This window comes from Salmo trutta, chromosome 21 (assembly GCF_901001165.1).
Source record: "Salmo trutta chromosome 21, fSalTru1.1, whole genome shotgun sequence".
In the NCBI taxonomy this organism is placed as follows: Eukaryota; Metazoa; Chordata; class Actinopteri; order Salmoniformes; family Salmonidae; genus Salmo; species Salmo trutta.
The window spans coordinates 21,266,837-21,280,644 of NC_042977.1; the positions used below are offsets into that span (position 1 = coordinate 21,266,837).

At 42.7% G+C, this 13,808-nt stretch overlaps 1 protein-coding gene across 3 annotated transcripts in view; it reads left to right on the forward strand.

Annotated features, from left to right (window-relative positions):
- The first annotated feature begins 8,750 nt into the window (after positions 1–8,750).
- Positions 8,751–13,808, forward strand: part of LOC115156917 (solute carrier organic anion transporter family member 5A1) — a 37,834-nt gene continuing 32,776 nt past the window's right edge. The window contains exons 1-2 of one of the 3 annotated variants that reach the window (XM_029704740.1): positions 8,751–8,810; positions 9,390–10,803. In XM_029704740.1, coding sequence (XP_029560600.1) covers positions 9,813–10,803 — 991 coding nt within the window. In that variant the 5' untranslated portion in view covers positions 8,751–8,810; positions 9,390–9,812. Of the gene's footprint in view, positions 8,968–9,389; positions 10,804–13,808 lie in introns of all 3 variants that reach the window. The other 2 variants (XM_029704739.1, XM_029704741.1) reach the window with 2 other exon arrangements.

Sequence of the window (13,808 nt, forward strand, 5' to 3'; positions counted from 1 at the left end):
TGTGTGTGTGGGGGGCTGTGTAATGAGTGTGTGTGTGTGTGTGTGGGGCTGTGTAATGAGTGTGTGTGTGTGTGTGGGGCTGTGTAATGAGTGTGTGTGGGGCTGTGTAATGAGTGTGTGTGTGTGTGTGGGGCTGTGTAATCTGTGTGTGTGTGGGGCTGTGTAATGAGTGTGTGTGTGTGTGTGTGGGGGGGGCTGTGTAATGAGTGTGTGTGTGTGTGTGTGTGTTTGTGTGGGGCTGTGTAATGAGTGTGTGTGTGTGTGGGGCTGTGTAATGAGTGTGTGAGTGTGTGTGTGTGGGGCTGTGTAATGAGTGTGTGTGTGTGTGTTTGTGTGGGGCTGTGTAATGAGTGTGGTGTGTGTGGGGGCTGTGTAATGAGTGTGTGGGGCTGTGTAATGAGTGTGTGGGGCTGTGTAATGAGTGTGTGGGGCTGTGTAATGAGTGTGTGGGGCTGTGTAATGAGTGTGTGGGGCTGTGTAATGAGTGTGTGGGGCTGTGTAATGAGTGTGTGGGGCTGTGTAATGAGTGTGTGGGGCTGTGTAATGAGTGTGTGTGTGTGGGGCTGTGTAATGAGTGTGTGTGTGTGTGGGGCTGTGTAATGAGTGTGTGTGTGTGTGTGTGTGTGTGGGGCTGTGTAATGAGTGTGTGTGTGTGTGTAATGAGTGTGTGTGTGTGTGTGTGTGTGGGCTGTGTAATGAGTGTGTGTGTGTGGGGCTGTGTAATGAGTGTGTGGGGCTGTGTAATGTGTGTGGGGCTGTGTAATGAGTGTGAGTGTGTGTGTGTGTGTGGGCTGTGTAATGAGTGTGTGTGTGTGTGGGGCTGTGTAATGAGTGTGTTAGTGTGGGGCTGTGTAATGAGTGTGTGTGTGTGTGTGTGTGTGTGTGTGTGTGTGTGTGTGTGTGTGGGGCTGTGTAATGAGAGTGTGTGTGTGTGGGGCTGTGTAATGAGTGTGTGTGTGTGTGTGTGTGTGTGTGTGGTGTGTGGGGCTGTGTAATGAGAGTGTGTGTGTGTGTGTGGGGCTGTGTAATGAGTGTGTGTGTGTGTGTGTGTGTGTGTGTGTGTGTGGGGCTGTGTAATGAGTGTGTGTGTGGGGCTGTGTAATGAGTGTGTGTGTGTGTGTGGGGCTGTGTAATGAGTGTGTGTGTGTGGGGCTGTGTAATGTGTGTGTGTGTGGGGCTGTGTAATGAGTGTGTGTGTGTGGGGCTGTGTAATGAGTGTGTGTGTGGGGCTGTGTAATGGGTGTGTGTGTGTGTGGGGCTGTGTAATGAGTGTGTGTGTGTGGGGCTGTGTAATGAGTGTGTGTGTGTGGGGCTGTGTTGAGAGAGTGTGTGTGTGTGTGTGTGTGGGGCTGTGTAATGAGTGTGTGTGTGTGTGGGGCTGTGTAATGAGTGTGTGTGTGTGTGGGGCTGTGTAATGAGTGTGTGTGTGTGTGGGGCTGTGTAATGAGTGTGTGTGTGTGTGTGTGTGGGGCTGTGTAATGAGTGTGTGTGTGTGTGTGTGTGGGGGGCTGTGTAATGAGTGTGTGTGTGGGGCTGTGTAATGAGTGTGTGTGTGTGTGGGGCTGTGTAATGTGTGTGTGTGTGTGTGTGTGTGTGTGTGTGGGGCTGTGTAATGTGTGTGTGTGTGGGGCTGTGTAATGTGTGTGTGTGTGTGGGGCTGTGTAATGAGTGTGTGTGTGTGGGGCTGTGTAGTGTGTGTGTGTGTGTGTGGGGCTGTGTAGTGTGTGTGGGGCTGTGTAGTGTGTGTGGGGCTGTGTAATGAGTGTGTGTGTGTGGGGCTGTGTAATGAGTGGGGCTGTGTAATGAGTGTTTGTGTGGGGCTGTGTAATGAGTGGGGCTGTGTAATGAGTGTGTGTGTGTGGGGCTGTGTAATGAGTGTGTGTGTGTGTGTGTGTGTGTGTGTGGGGGGCTGTGTAATGAGTGTGTGTGTGTGGGTGGGGCTGTGTAATGAGTGTGTGTGGGTGGGGCTGTGTAATGTGTGTGTGTGTCCAGTGCCAGTTTCACCTACCCCTGTGTGTACTGTAGTTTCTCTTTAGCGATTTAGAAGTACTTCAGAAAAAAACTCTTTACCAGAGGATCTGCCCTCAGTCGCGTGCCAGCTAGTACTGGTTTGTTTGCTATGTATGCAGTGGACTCTGATGCACAGTAGTAGACTGCTTTCCCAAACGGTACTGTAACGTCCCACATTTTACACTACTTTTGACCAGAGCCTTATGGACCCTGGTATAAAGTAGAGCACTATTGAGGGAATAGGTTGCCGTTTGGAGGCAGCCTTAGTGTGGTGGTGTAGTGGAACATTAAACAAAAGTCTCCATGTGTTCCAACTTCCACAGGTGAATGATAATGGCTTGAGACAAGGCGATAGCCTCATTCTAGAACAGTTGGGATTGACATGTGAAGCAACCCGAGCGAGTAACGTTTCATCGTATGTTGTCTGCCCAACATTAAGGATTTAAAAACGTTTACACATCAAAACAGACCGCACCGATGGGTCATCGAGGGCATACGTCCTTCAAATCCCCTGTCTCTTTTAGAATGTTGTCTGTCTTATTTCACTGAATTCTGCCTTTTTAAAATATAACCATGTTCTTTTTCAGAACTATTGCTAACCCCGGTCGATTGTAGGACAACACAGTATAAACGGCCAACACCCAATGAAAACACTGGCATCCAACCAATCAAGGAGCTCCTGCAGTTCTACCTGGGACTTTGATTGGACAAAGACTCACCTACTGAAGAACACAACATCTTGAACCAACCAACTGCATTCACCTTAGTGTGACTTAGGTCCTACACACACACACACACACAAAATGGACAAACACAAACACACAAAACGGACAAACACACATGTAGCTAGGACGATAAACTGAAATGATCAACACCGACCACTTATCGCAGGCATTTTGCTGATATCGTTCATTACGATAAGTAGCCTATACTAGAGAAATGTGAAGTTTGAAATGAAATACAGTACCAGTTAAAAGTTTGGACACACCTACTCCTTCCAGGGTTTTTGTTTATTTTTACTATTTTCTACATTGTAAAATAATAGTGAAGACATCTAAACTATGAAATGACACATATGGAATCATGGAGTAACCAAAAAAGTGTTAAACAAATCAAAATATATTGTATATTCGAGATTCTTCAAAGTATCCACCCTTTGCCTTGATGACAGCTTTGCACACTCTTTGCATTCTCTCAACCAGCTTCACCTGGAATGCTTTTCCAACAGTCTTGAAGGAGTTCCCACATCTGCTGGGCACTTGTTGGCAGCTTTTCCTTCACTCTGTGGTCCAACGCATCCCAAACCATTTCAATTGGGTTGAGGTCGGGTGATTGTGGAGGCCAGGTCATCTGATGCAGCACTCCATAACTGTCCTTCTTGGTCAAATAGCCCTTATACAGCCTGGAGGTGTGTTTGTTCATTGTGTTGTTGAAAAACAAATGATAGTCCCACTTAGCGCAAATCAGATGGGATGGCGTATCGCTGCAAAATGCTGTGGTAGCAATGCTGGTTAAGTGTGCCTTGAATTCTAAATAAATCAGACAGTGTCACCAGCAATACACCACCTCCTCCATGCTTCACGGTGGGAACCACACATGCGGAGATCACCTACTCTGCGTCTCACAAAGACACAGTGGTTGGAACCAAAAATCTAAAATTTGGACTCATCAGACCAAAGGACAGATTTCCACCAGTCTAATGTTAATTGCTCTTGTTTCTTTGCTCAGGCAAGTCTCTTCTTCTTTTTGGTGTCCTTTAGTAGTGGTTTCTTTGCAGCAATTCACCCATGAAAGCCTGATTCACACAGTCTCCTCTGAACAGTTGATGTTGAGATGTCTGTTACTTCAACTCTGAAGAATTTATGTGGGCTGCAATTTCTGAGGCTGGCAACTCTAATGAAGTTATCCTCTGCAGCAGAGGTCTGGGTCTTTCTTTCCTGTGGCGTTCCTCATGAGAGCCAGTTTCATCATAGCGCTTGATGGTTTTTGCGACTGCATTTGAAGAAACTTTCAAAGTTCTTGAAATGTTCTGTATTGACTGACCTTTGTCTTAAAGTAATGATGGACTGTCATTTCTCTTTGCTTATTTGAGCTGTTCTTGCCATCATATGGACTTGGTTTTTTACCACATAGGGCTATCTTCTGTATACCACCCCTACCTTGTCACAACACAACTGATTGGCTCAAACGCATTAAAAAGAAAATAATTTCCTGTTAATTGAAATGCATTCCAGGTGACTCCCTCATAAAGCTGGTTTAGAGAATGCCAAGAGTGTGCAAAGCTGTCACCAAGGCAAAGGGTGGCTACTTTGAAGAGTCTCAAATAAATAAAATATTTAGATTTGTTTAACAGTTTTTTTGGTTACTACATGATTCCATATGTGTTATTTCATAGTTTTGATGTCTTCACTATTATTCTACAATGTAGAAAATAGTCAAAATAAAGAATAACCCTTGAATGAGTAGGTATGTCCCAACCTTTTGCCTGGTGCTGTAGGTTTGCTAATATGGGTTAATGTCAATGGGACAATTGTAGGCCACAACCATCAAACTGGTAGTAGTAGTTTAATGGATAATAAATTAACTGTGGTAAACTTATCGTTCTATTTATCATTATCGCATCAAGTCAGGCAATTTGTGGCAATATGGATTTTTGTCCATATCGTCCATCTCACACTCTGACACACTTGCACACACACACAGAAAATGGATACAGACAAACACACGTATACACACATGCATACAACGGACCCATACTCACAGAATATAGACTCAAAACTGATCCTGTCAGCAGGCATCTGGTCAGATGAATGTATTAATTAAGGGATAGAACTCAGACTATGGCTCCCCTCAGAAAATACACTCTTTACTACTCTCTCTCCGGGTCTTTTTTTTTAATAACAATATTTTCTTTGTGCGTTTGTACTGTATACACATGCACGGGTGTGAGACAAGCGATATATTATAAATGGCTCGAAGAGCATAAACTATACAATTGTGTTTGATTATGAATGGTTATATTGTAAGCCTAACTAAAGTAGTCTCTTGAGGTTTATAAAATAAATGTTCTACAGGTATTTATAGTTTTTAAACTTTAGAAACATTATTTGTATGACACTATAAGAGGGAGGAAAGGGTTAAGTGACTTAACAATTATCCCTTAAAATGTTACCTTATTGTGTCTAATTGAATTACATTTTAAGTCCTGTAGTTTTAGATGAAATGTTAGTGAATCCCCCCTGCTGCGATATGTATGAAGGTGAATGTTCATAGGTTGTGTATATATTGCAGTATAAATGAATGAAATAAGATGTCTGTTTTCTCTCCAGCCTGGTGTTACAAAAAAACAACCACTGAAATGTGACTACAGTCATACCGTTTGTGTTGATTAACTCAAAGGACTGTTTTTTTTTCAGGGTTTCAACTCATTGCGTAAGGATTTTTCCTTGCACTTCACCTCAACCTCACAGTGAAAGGAATGAACAGGCCTGCCAACAGGCATAACTGAATTCTTTAAGGTGGTCTCTGACTGTTGATTGGGGGTAATGTCTATAGATAACCTGGAAGGTACTAAACAAGTTCTGCTTCAGTCATGTGTAAAATGGACAGGCAATATGTATTTTTCACGCCATATTCCTGTACTACTCCAGTTTAGTTTATAGTCTGTAAGCACATAGCAAATATGAGATCTCACAGAACTTTTAATTTAGCATTTTTTTTATATATAATTTTGCTTTTTTTTAGAAGAATGTGAAAATTCCAAATTGTCTGTAAATGCTGAAATGAAGTTGGCCTCACATAATCAAGTGTTTGTGAAAATGTGTGGCCAGAAAATATCTATTTTGTAGGTTTGCACTGGTTATTATGATATCTCTTTGACGATGCAAAGGATATTTCTTATTTTTGTGATGGCCAATTTCTCCCAATTCATTTAATATTTTCCTAAACAAGGCATTTTTTAAGAGTTGAGAAAATTTTGAACATTAGGATGCTCTGATGCAAATTAAGTCACAAAAAAAGGAAGACATTTTTTTTTTTGTCATAGAATGGATGTACTGCTCTCGTTGCAAATCCAAAGATTTTATTAAACAACCTTTAAAATAAACGTAAGCCATGAAGTGTTAACACAGTAACAGCCTTTTGTAAGGTATGCATTTTGGCAATCACAATGACAAGTTTTAAGGAAAGAGTGTGCATACGAATATTCAATTCACTCACAAGGTTTGGTTGAATTGAATTACTTTTTTCTTCTCTGATTCTGACTGATCAAAACTTTTTTGAAAAAATGTTCTTAATTTACAGTTTGCTATTTGATCAATTGGTAAATATTACATGCAAGTACCTTAACATGCTAAAGACCTAGCATAATGCCTTAGACCTGTTTTTCTGTGTTGTGTATTACTGTGAAGTTGACAGTTGTATCATATATGTATAGTGAGATGACAATACTGAAGTGTGCATCATCACTCAATGGTCATATCTGAAATGGCACCCTATATAGGATGCCATTTCAGATGCAACCATTGTACTTGTGCTATGGTTAGACTACTACACCCCTGGTTTATTTGGTTGGTTTTCACAGTAGCTTTTTTCTTTATTTTTCACATTTTATTTGTGATCAGTTGTGGGTTGTATTATTTGTACAGTTGTTTCATATTGACTCTTAAGATGAGTATGTAAACAACGAAATGGTAAATCAAAGCAATATTGTAAAACAAGAGTTTTCGTGTAGAAAGCTCGTTGTTACGGTTCAGAAATGTATTTTTGCAGGTGTGATGTTCATATTAAATGGCACTATGTTCACCTGCATCGATGTTCATCCACTGTGGGCATTTTATGCAAAATTAATTTACACCTTATGCAAGCTGTTGACTAATATTGCTTTTGCCAATGCTGCTTGCTAATTTATGATTTATGGCATTGTAAATAAATTATTTTTATTATGTTGATTGAAGTGTAATTACTGATTGACTTGGTCTACAATTTTTGTCTCTATCCCATAAGGTTGACAGAATATAATTATTCAGTTTCCAGACTGTAATTATTCTATAATGTAATCAGTTAGCCACACTGTAGTAACAACTGTTACATGTATTACGACAGGGTATCTGTGTACCTTGACTTTTTCCACATTTTGTTGTTACAGCCTGAACTTTAGAATGGATTAAAAATACTGTGTCACAGGCCTACACACAATAATACCCCATAATGTCAAAGTGGAGTTATGTTTTTAGACATTTTTACAATGTAAAAATGAAAAGCTGAAATGTGTCGAGTCTAAGTATTCAACCCCTTTTGTTGTCAAGCCTAAATAAGTTCAGGAGTAAAAATGTGCTTAACAAGTCACAGAAGTTGCATGGACTCACTGTGCCAAAAATAGTGTGTAACATGATTTTTGAATGCCTACATCTCTACCCACACATAGTTATCTGTAAGGGCCCTCAGTCGAGCAGTGAATCTCAACCACAAAGGCCAGGGATATGTTCTACCTATTGGTAGATTAAAAAAAATTACAACAAAAAAAAGCGGACATTGAATATTCCTTTGAGCATGGTGGAGCAAGTTATTAATTACACTTTGGATGGTGTATCAATACATCCAGTCACTACAAAGATGGAGGTGTCCTTCCTAACTCAGTTGCTGAAGAGGAAGGAAACAGCTCATGAATTTCAAAATGAAGCCAATGGTAACTTTAAAAACAGAATTTAATGGCTGTGATGGAACAAAACTGAGGATGGCTCAACAACATTGTAGTTACTCCACAATACTAACCTAAATGACAGAGTGAAAAGGAAGCCTGTACAGAACAAAACTATTCCAAAACGTGCATCCTGTTTGTAATAAGGCCACCGGCAGACTATTAACAGCTGCATGGTCAAACTGCAAAAAATGTGGCAAAGAAATGCACTTGAATGCCTGAATACAACACGTTATGTTTGGGACAAATCCAACAATATATCACTGAGTATCACTCTTCATATTTTCAAACATGGTGGTAGCTGCATCATGTTAAGGGTATGCTTGTCATTTTACTAGCAAATAGTAAAAATAATGATAAACCCTTGAACGAGTAGGTGTCCAAACTTGACGTACTGTAATTACCAATACATTTGGAAAAACATTCTAAACAATTTTCACTTTGTCATTATGGGGTACTGTGTGTAGATGGGTGAGAGCAATGAAATCTATTTAATCCATTTTGAATTCAGGCTGTAACAACAGAATGTGGAATAATTCAAGGGGTATGTACTGTATGTACATCACCTGGTTGGGCCATCCTGTGTTCTTCCCCTTATCAGCAGAGGGCATAATTGTCCAGCAGATAACATTTTATTTTGCCGAACACACAGAAAATACATACCATCCAATAAAGCTGATAAATGCGACTATATCCGTATTTTAAAAAAATAGTATGAAGTGAAGTATCATTTTTCCGAATGCAACGAAGTCACAGACACGCATGATTGAACTGAGGATATTATGTCACTGGCATTGCATTTGCCAGATGCAGAAGCAAACTGCGACTGGCAACTGATCACAAGTCTGCATTGACCATTAACAGCTGCATTGTCAAGTGCTGGGCTTTGTACAATAAGCTGATTCTAGATCTTTTTTTAGGGGCAACTTCACCCCCAAGCATTAGCATCACTTCATATGGCCACAGATAGAACAATGAGTTATACAAATATTTGATATGGCCACACGACACTTCCGCCCCAGTAAAATCGAACCAGTGAGGGGCCTCGGAAGCTACAGAGGCTAGTACTACCCGGTCGTGGTAAACAACGTAATTCTCCTCAGTGAGTGAGTGAGTGAGTGAGAGAGTCAGAATGTAAAGCTACAGACAGGGATGACGATATCTTTGTCTGGTGCAATTTGATACCGGCCGTCAAATGGGTTTTAAATGGGACCTTTAAATGAAGAATCAAGGGCCCTGCTATTGCTTAGAATCGTCAGGTTTGTTAGCGATTGTATTTTCATTAACAGCTATTATTAGCTAGCTACAAGCCTGCCACCAGCAGATCAACAGCAGTCGCTCGCCAGAGCTAGCCGCAGTGTTTACTAGGCGACTGTAGATAACGTTAGCTAGCTACTTATTTATGCCTATTTTTATGCAGGGGTTGTATTGAAAACTGGTCGACGTCGGTAAATGCTAGATGGCCATTCAACGGTGTTTTTAGTAGCATGTCAGTTTTTTTTTTGTTGAATGTCAAGACTGGTTTAATTTGTTCGTTTTCATGTCTAACGTTAACATTAGATGCCTAGCTACTCAAAACATACAGATTATGTCATGAAAATGACAGCTAACGTTAGGTGGTACTGGGGAGGTGAACACACTCAAAATGTCCGAAATGTATTACTTTCTTCTTTTTGTAAAGGGGATTCCAGGAGGACCATGTCAACTCTGCCGTGTCATCGACCCAAGTCCATTTTCTTTCTGTTTGACTCAAAACAGCAACATCCTCTACCGCCTCAGTTAACGTTAGTGATGGTGAGCATCTGCAGCGGCTAAAGGCACGAGAGGACGATCCACGACACCGGAGGCCTCGAGCTCAAGAATCAGATGCTGGCAGAGCGCAAGGGTTCGCGAGATAAACATAGAGGCAGTGCAAAGATCAGCCAACGCAGAAGCCATTATCCCTTATTTTCTCACTTTTATTGGGCCTGGCTTGCAGCCCGAAGCTGTTTTTTACTGGATGAAATGTGTATATTATAGTGTAAGTGGTGTCAGCTATTGAATGCAGTGACTGGACTTTTAAACCAAACTCTTGTGAATTCAGCCAGCTCAACAACAAAACACAATGGCATCTGATGACCACAAGGAGACAGAGAATGACCTGTCAGAACCCCTTCAAGCAGATGATGAGTTATTGAGTCAGTATGAGGAGGAGGACGCTGCTAGCACTAACTTCAAATCCAAAAGTTTACCTGCTCTGAATGACTCAGGCCAGCAAAGCAAGTCCTTGTTGGCCAAGTCTATGCAGCAGCAGGCGTCAATAACGGAGGAAAAGTGCGCTGAATTAATCCAACTCCCACAGAGAATCAACCTGAACCAACCTCTACCTGAATCCTCCACTAGGACTAACATTAACTATTCCCCTTCCAGTTCTAGTGTGGTGGGGATGAGTAGTTCATTTAACACAGAGACACAGGTGAGCAAGCCCAGGAGTAAAAACCCAACGAGGCAAGGCTTCCTCACCTCCAGGTTACCCCTGATGCGTTTACCCACTAGGAAATACATGAATGCAATTCTCGAAGACTCTCGCTGTTTTTTATTCTGCATGTGCTACCTGACATTCATCCAGTCACTGATGGTGTCTGGCTACCTTAGCAGTGTCATCACCACCATAGAGAAGAGGTACAGCCTCCGGAGCTCTGAGTCTGGCCTGCTCGTCAGCTGCTTTGACATAGGCAGTCTGCTGGTGGTGGTCTTCATCAGTTACTTCGGAGGCCGAGGGCAGAGGCCCAGATGGTTGGCCGTGGGTGCGGTTTTCATAGCCGTTGGAGCAGCACTCTTCTCCTTGCCTCACTTCATCTCCCCTCCGTACCAAATCCTGGAGGTGATACCATCCCGGGGCAACGAGGGCCTGTGTATGAACAACAACGGCAGTGGCAAGGACTTCCTGGATGTGTCTTGTCCCAGAGACCAGGAGGGTAATGAGCACAACCTGTACGTGGCCCTGTTCATCATTGCACAGATCCTGGTAGGCATGGGGTCGACGCCCATCTACACCCTGGGACCCACCTACCTGGACGACAACGTCAAGAAGGAGAATGCCTCTCTTTATCTAGGTAAGACGTGAATGTGTGTGTGTGAGATGGGGTGTGAAAGGTCCGAAGACTACACAGCGCACCGGTAATAAACTAGGAGATAAAGGAGGAAGGCAACTCAGCTAGCCACCTCTGTGCCAGATTTACTGACCAGGCCTACTGTTTGGTTTCAGATGGAATTTTTCCTACTGCCTTTCCACCTGCCTCTGCCTATACACAAGGCCTTACAATACATTATGACATTGGCTACTTACACTTTGACTTCAGTTATTCAATCAATCCCTGTCCCTTTCAACTGTCGTGCTAGATCTTTTCTCTCCAGTGGTCTGAAACAAGGTAAACCTAAAAAAGGCCTAAACACTGAAAATAAAGAATAGTTATGATACAGGCTTGTATTCTGTGGTGGCCCATGTGGCTGCTTGGTGCCTGCCTCCGGTACACTCAGAGAAAATAAACTCCACAAAAGAATTAGCTCCCGTTTGTGTCCCAAATGGCACCCTACTCCCTATATAGTGCACTACTTTTGACTAGAACCCTCTAAAGAAAGCCTTTGACACAGCCCAAAGTCAGTCCCCTTTCTTCGAGTCCCAGTCTAACGGTGTTCTTGTGGAAGGCCAGTTCACAAAGGACCGAGCAGCTTTGATCATGCGGTCACTTGGTGCCAGCTGTACAATGGCTGGATACACACTGGCCAAGATGTGACAGAACTTGGCCCATCATTACCTGTCTGGCTAGCTGGAACATGAGGGCTGTGAAGGAGGACAGACTCTGGTCAAAAGTAGTGCACTATATAGGGAATAAGGTGCCATTTGGGACGTAGGCTAGAGTGGACAACACTAATGGTCCTTGACAGATCTCTGTTCAGTCTGATAGAGCCACAGACAGACAATTACTCTGAGGACAGGACATAACTCTTAGGTAATGGAGCAAATGTTTACTCGTTGTATGTTATTCATGGAGTTCCAGGAAGAGGGACTTATAGGCTTTGGAAACGAGAGAATGAACCTATAGTTAGTCCAAAAAAGGCTAGATAACCAGATGTTCTTTTACATATTAAGAGGGTTCTTACAGTAGCTTTTAATCTAAGATTATACATACTACTGTATATAATCTCAAAACAGTGTGACATTTTGTTGCTACTAGGTTTATTAGGTCAGGTTGTCATGAGTGTGCCCATGATTGACCAACACAATACAACATAATTATTCTCTTGGACTCCGTAGGCGAGCGAGTCAACTCCCACAGTAAAATAAAATTGATGACCTACGATTTAAGATTATCCTACCAACGGGACATTAAAAACTATAATATCTTGTGTTTCACCGAGACGTGGCTGAATGATGATACAGATAATATAGAGCTGGCGGGATTTTCCATGCACCGGCAGAACAGAGAAGCTACGTCTGGTAAGACGAGGGATGGGGGTGTGTGTCCATTTGTCAATAACAGCTGGTGCGTGATGTCTAATATTAAACAAGTCTCGAGGTATTGCTTACCTGAGGTAGAGTACCTTATGATAAGTTGTAGTCCACACTATCTACCAAGAGTTCTCATCTGTATTGTTCATAGCCGTCTATTTACCACCACAGAACGAAGCTGGCACTAAGACCACTCTCAACCAACTCTATAAGGCCATAAGCAAAGAAAATGCTCACCCAGAAGTGGCGCTCCTAGTGGCCGGGGATTTTTATGCAGGCAAACTTAAATACGTTTTACCAAATTTTTACCAGCATGTCACATGTGCAACCAGAGGGGGAAAAAAATCCTAGACCACCTTTACTCCACACACAGAGATGAATACAATGCTCTCCCCTGCCCTCCATTAGGCAAATCTGACCATAATTCTATCCTCCTGATTCCTGCTTACAAGCAAAAACTAAAGCTGGAAGTACCAGTGACTCGCTCAATACGGAAGTGGTCAGATGACGCAAATGCTACACTACAGGACTGTTTTGCTAGCACAGACTGGAATATGTTTCAGGACTCATCCAATGGCATTGAGTAGTACATCACCTTCATCAATAAGTGCATTGACGACGTCGTCCCCACAGTGGCCGTACGTACATATCCCAACCAGAAGCCATGAATTACATCCGCAACGAGCTAAAGGCTAGAGCTGCCACTTTCAAGGAGCGGGAGACTAATCCGGACGCTTAAAATAAATCCCGCTATGCCCTCAGACGAACCATCAAACAAGCGAAGCGTCAATACAGGATTAAGATTGAATCCTACTACATCGGCTCTGACGCTCGTTGGATGCGGCAGGGCTTGAAAACAATTACGGACTACAAAGGGAAACTCAGATGCAAGTTGCCCAGTGATGCAAGCCTACCAGACGAGCTAAATGCCTTTTATGCTCGCTTCGAGGCAAGCAACACTGAAGCATGCACAAGAGAACCAGCTGTTCCGGATGACTGTGTGATAATGCTCTCGTTAGCCGATGTGAACAAAACCTTTAAACAGGTCAACATTCACAACGCCGCTGTGCCATACGGATTACCAGGACGTGTACTCAAAGCAACTGTCTAGTGTCTTCACTGACATTTTCAACCTCTCCCTGACCGAGTCTGTATTTCCTACATGTTTCAAGCAGACCACCATAGTCCCTGTGCCCAAGGAAGCGAAGGTAACCTGCCTAAATGATTACCGCCCAGTAGCACTCATGTCGGTAGCAAAGAAGTGCTTTGAAAGGCTGGTCATGGCTCACATCAACAGCATCCTCCTGGACACTCTAAACCCACTCCAATTCGCGTACCGCCCCCACAGATCCACAGATGAAGTAATATATACATGGGGTACCGGTACCAAGCAAGTGTGTGGAGGTACAGGTTAGTTGAGGTAATTTGTACATGTGGTAGGGGTGAAATGACTATGCATAGATAATAAACAGCGAGTAGCAGCAGTGTACAAAACCAATTGGGTAGAGGGGGGGTGTCAATGTAAATAGTCCAGTGGCCATTTTGATTAGTTTGAGATAGCGTCATCTGTTGGGGCAGTATGCGGATTGGGGTGGGTCTAGGGTATCA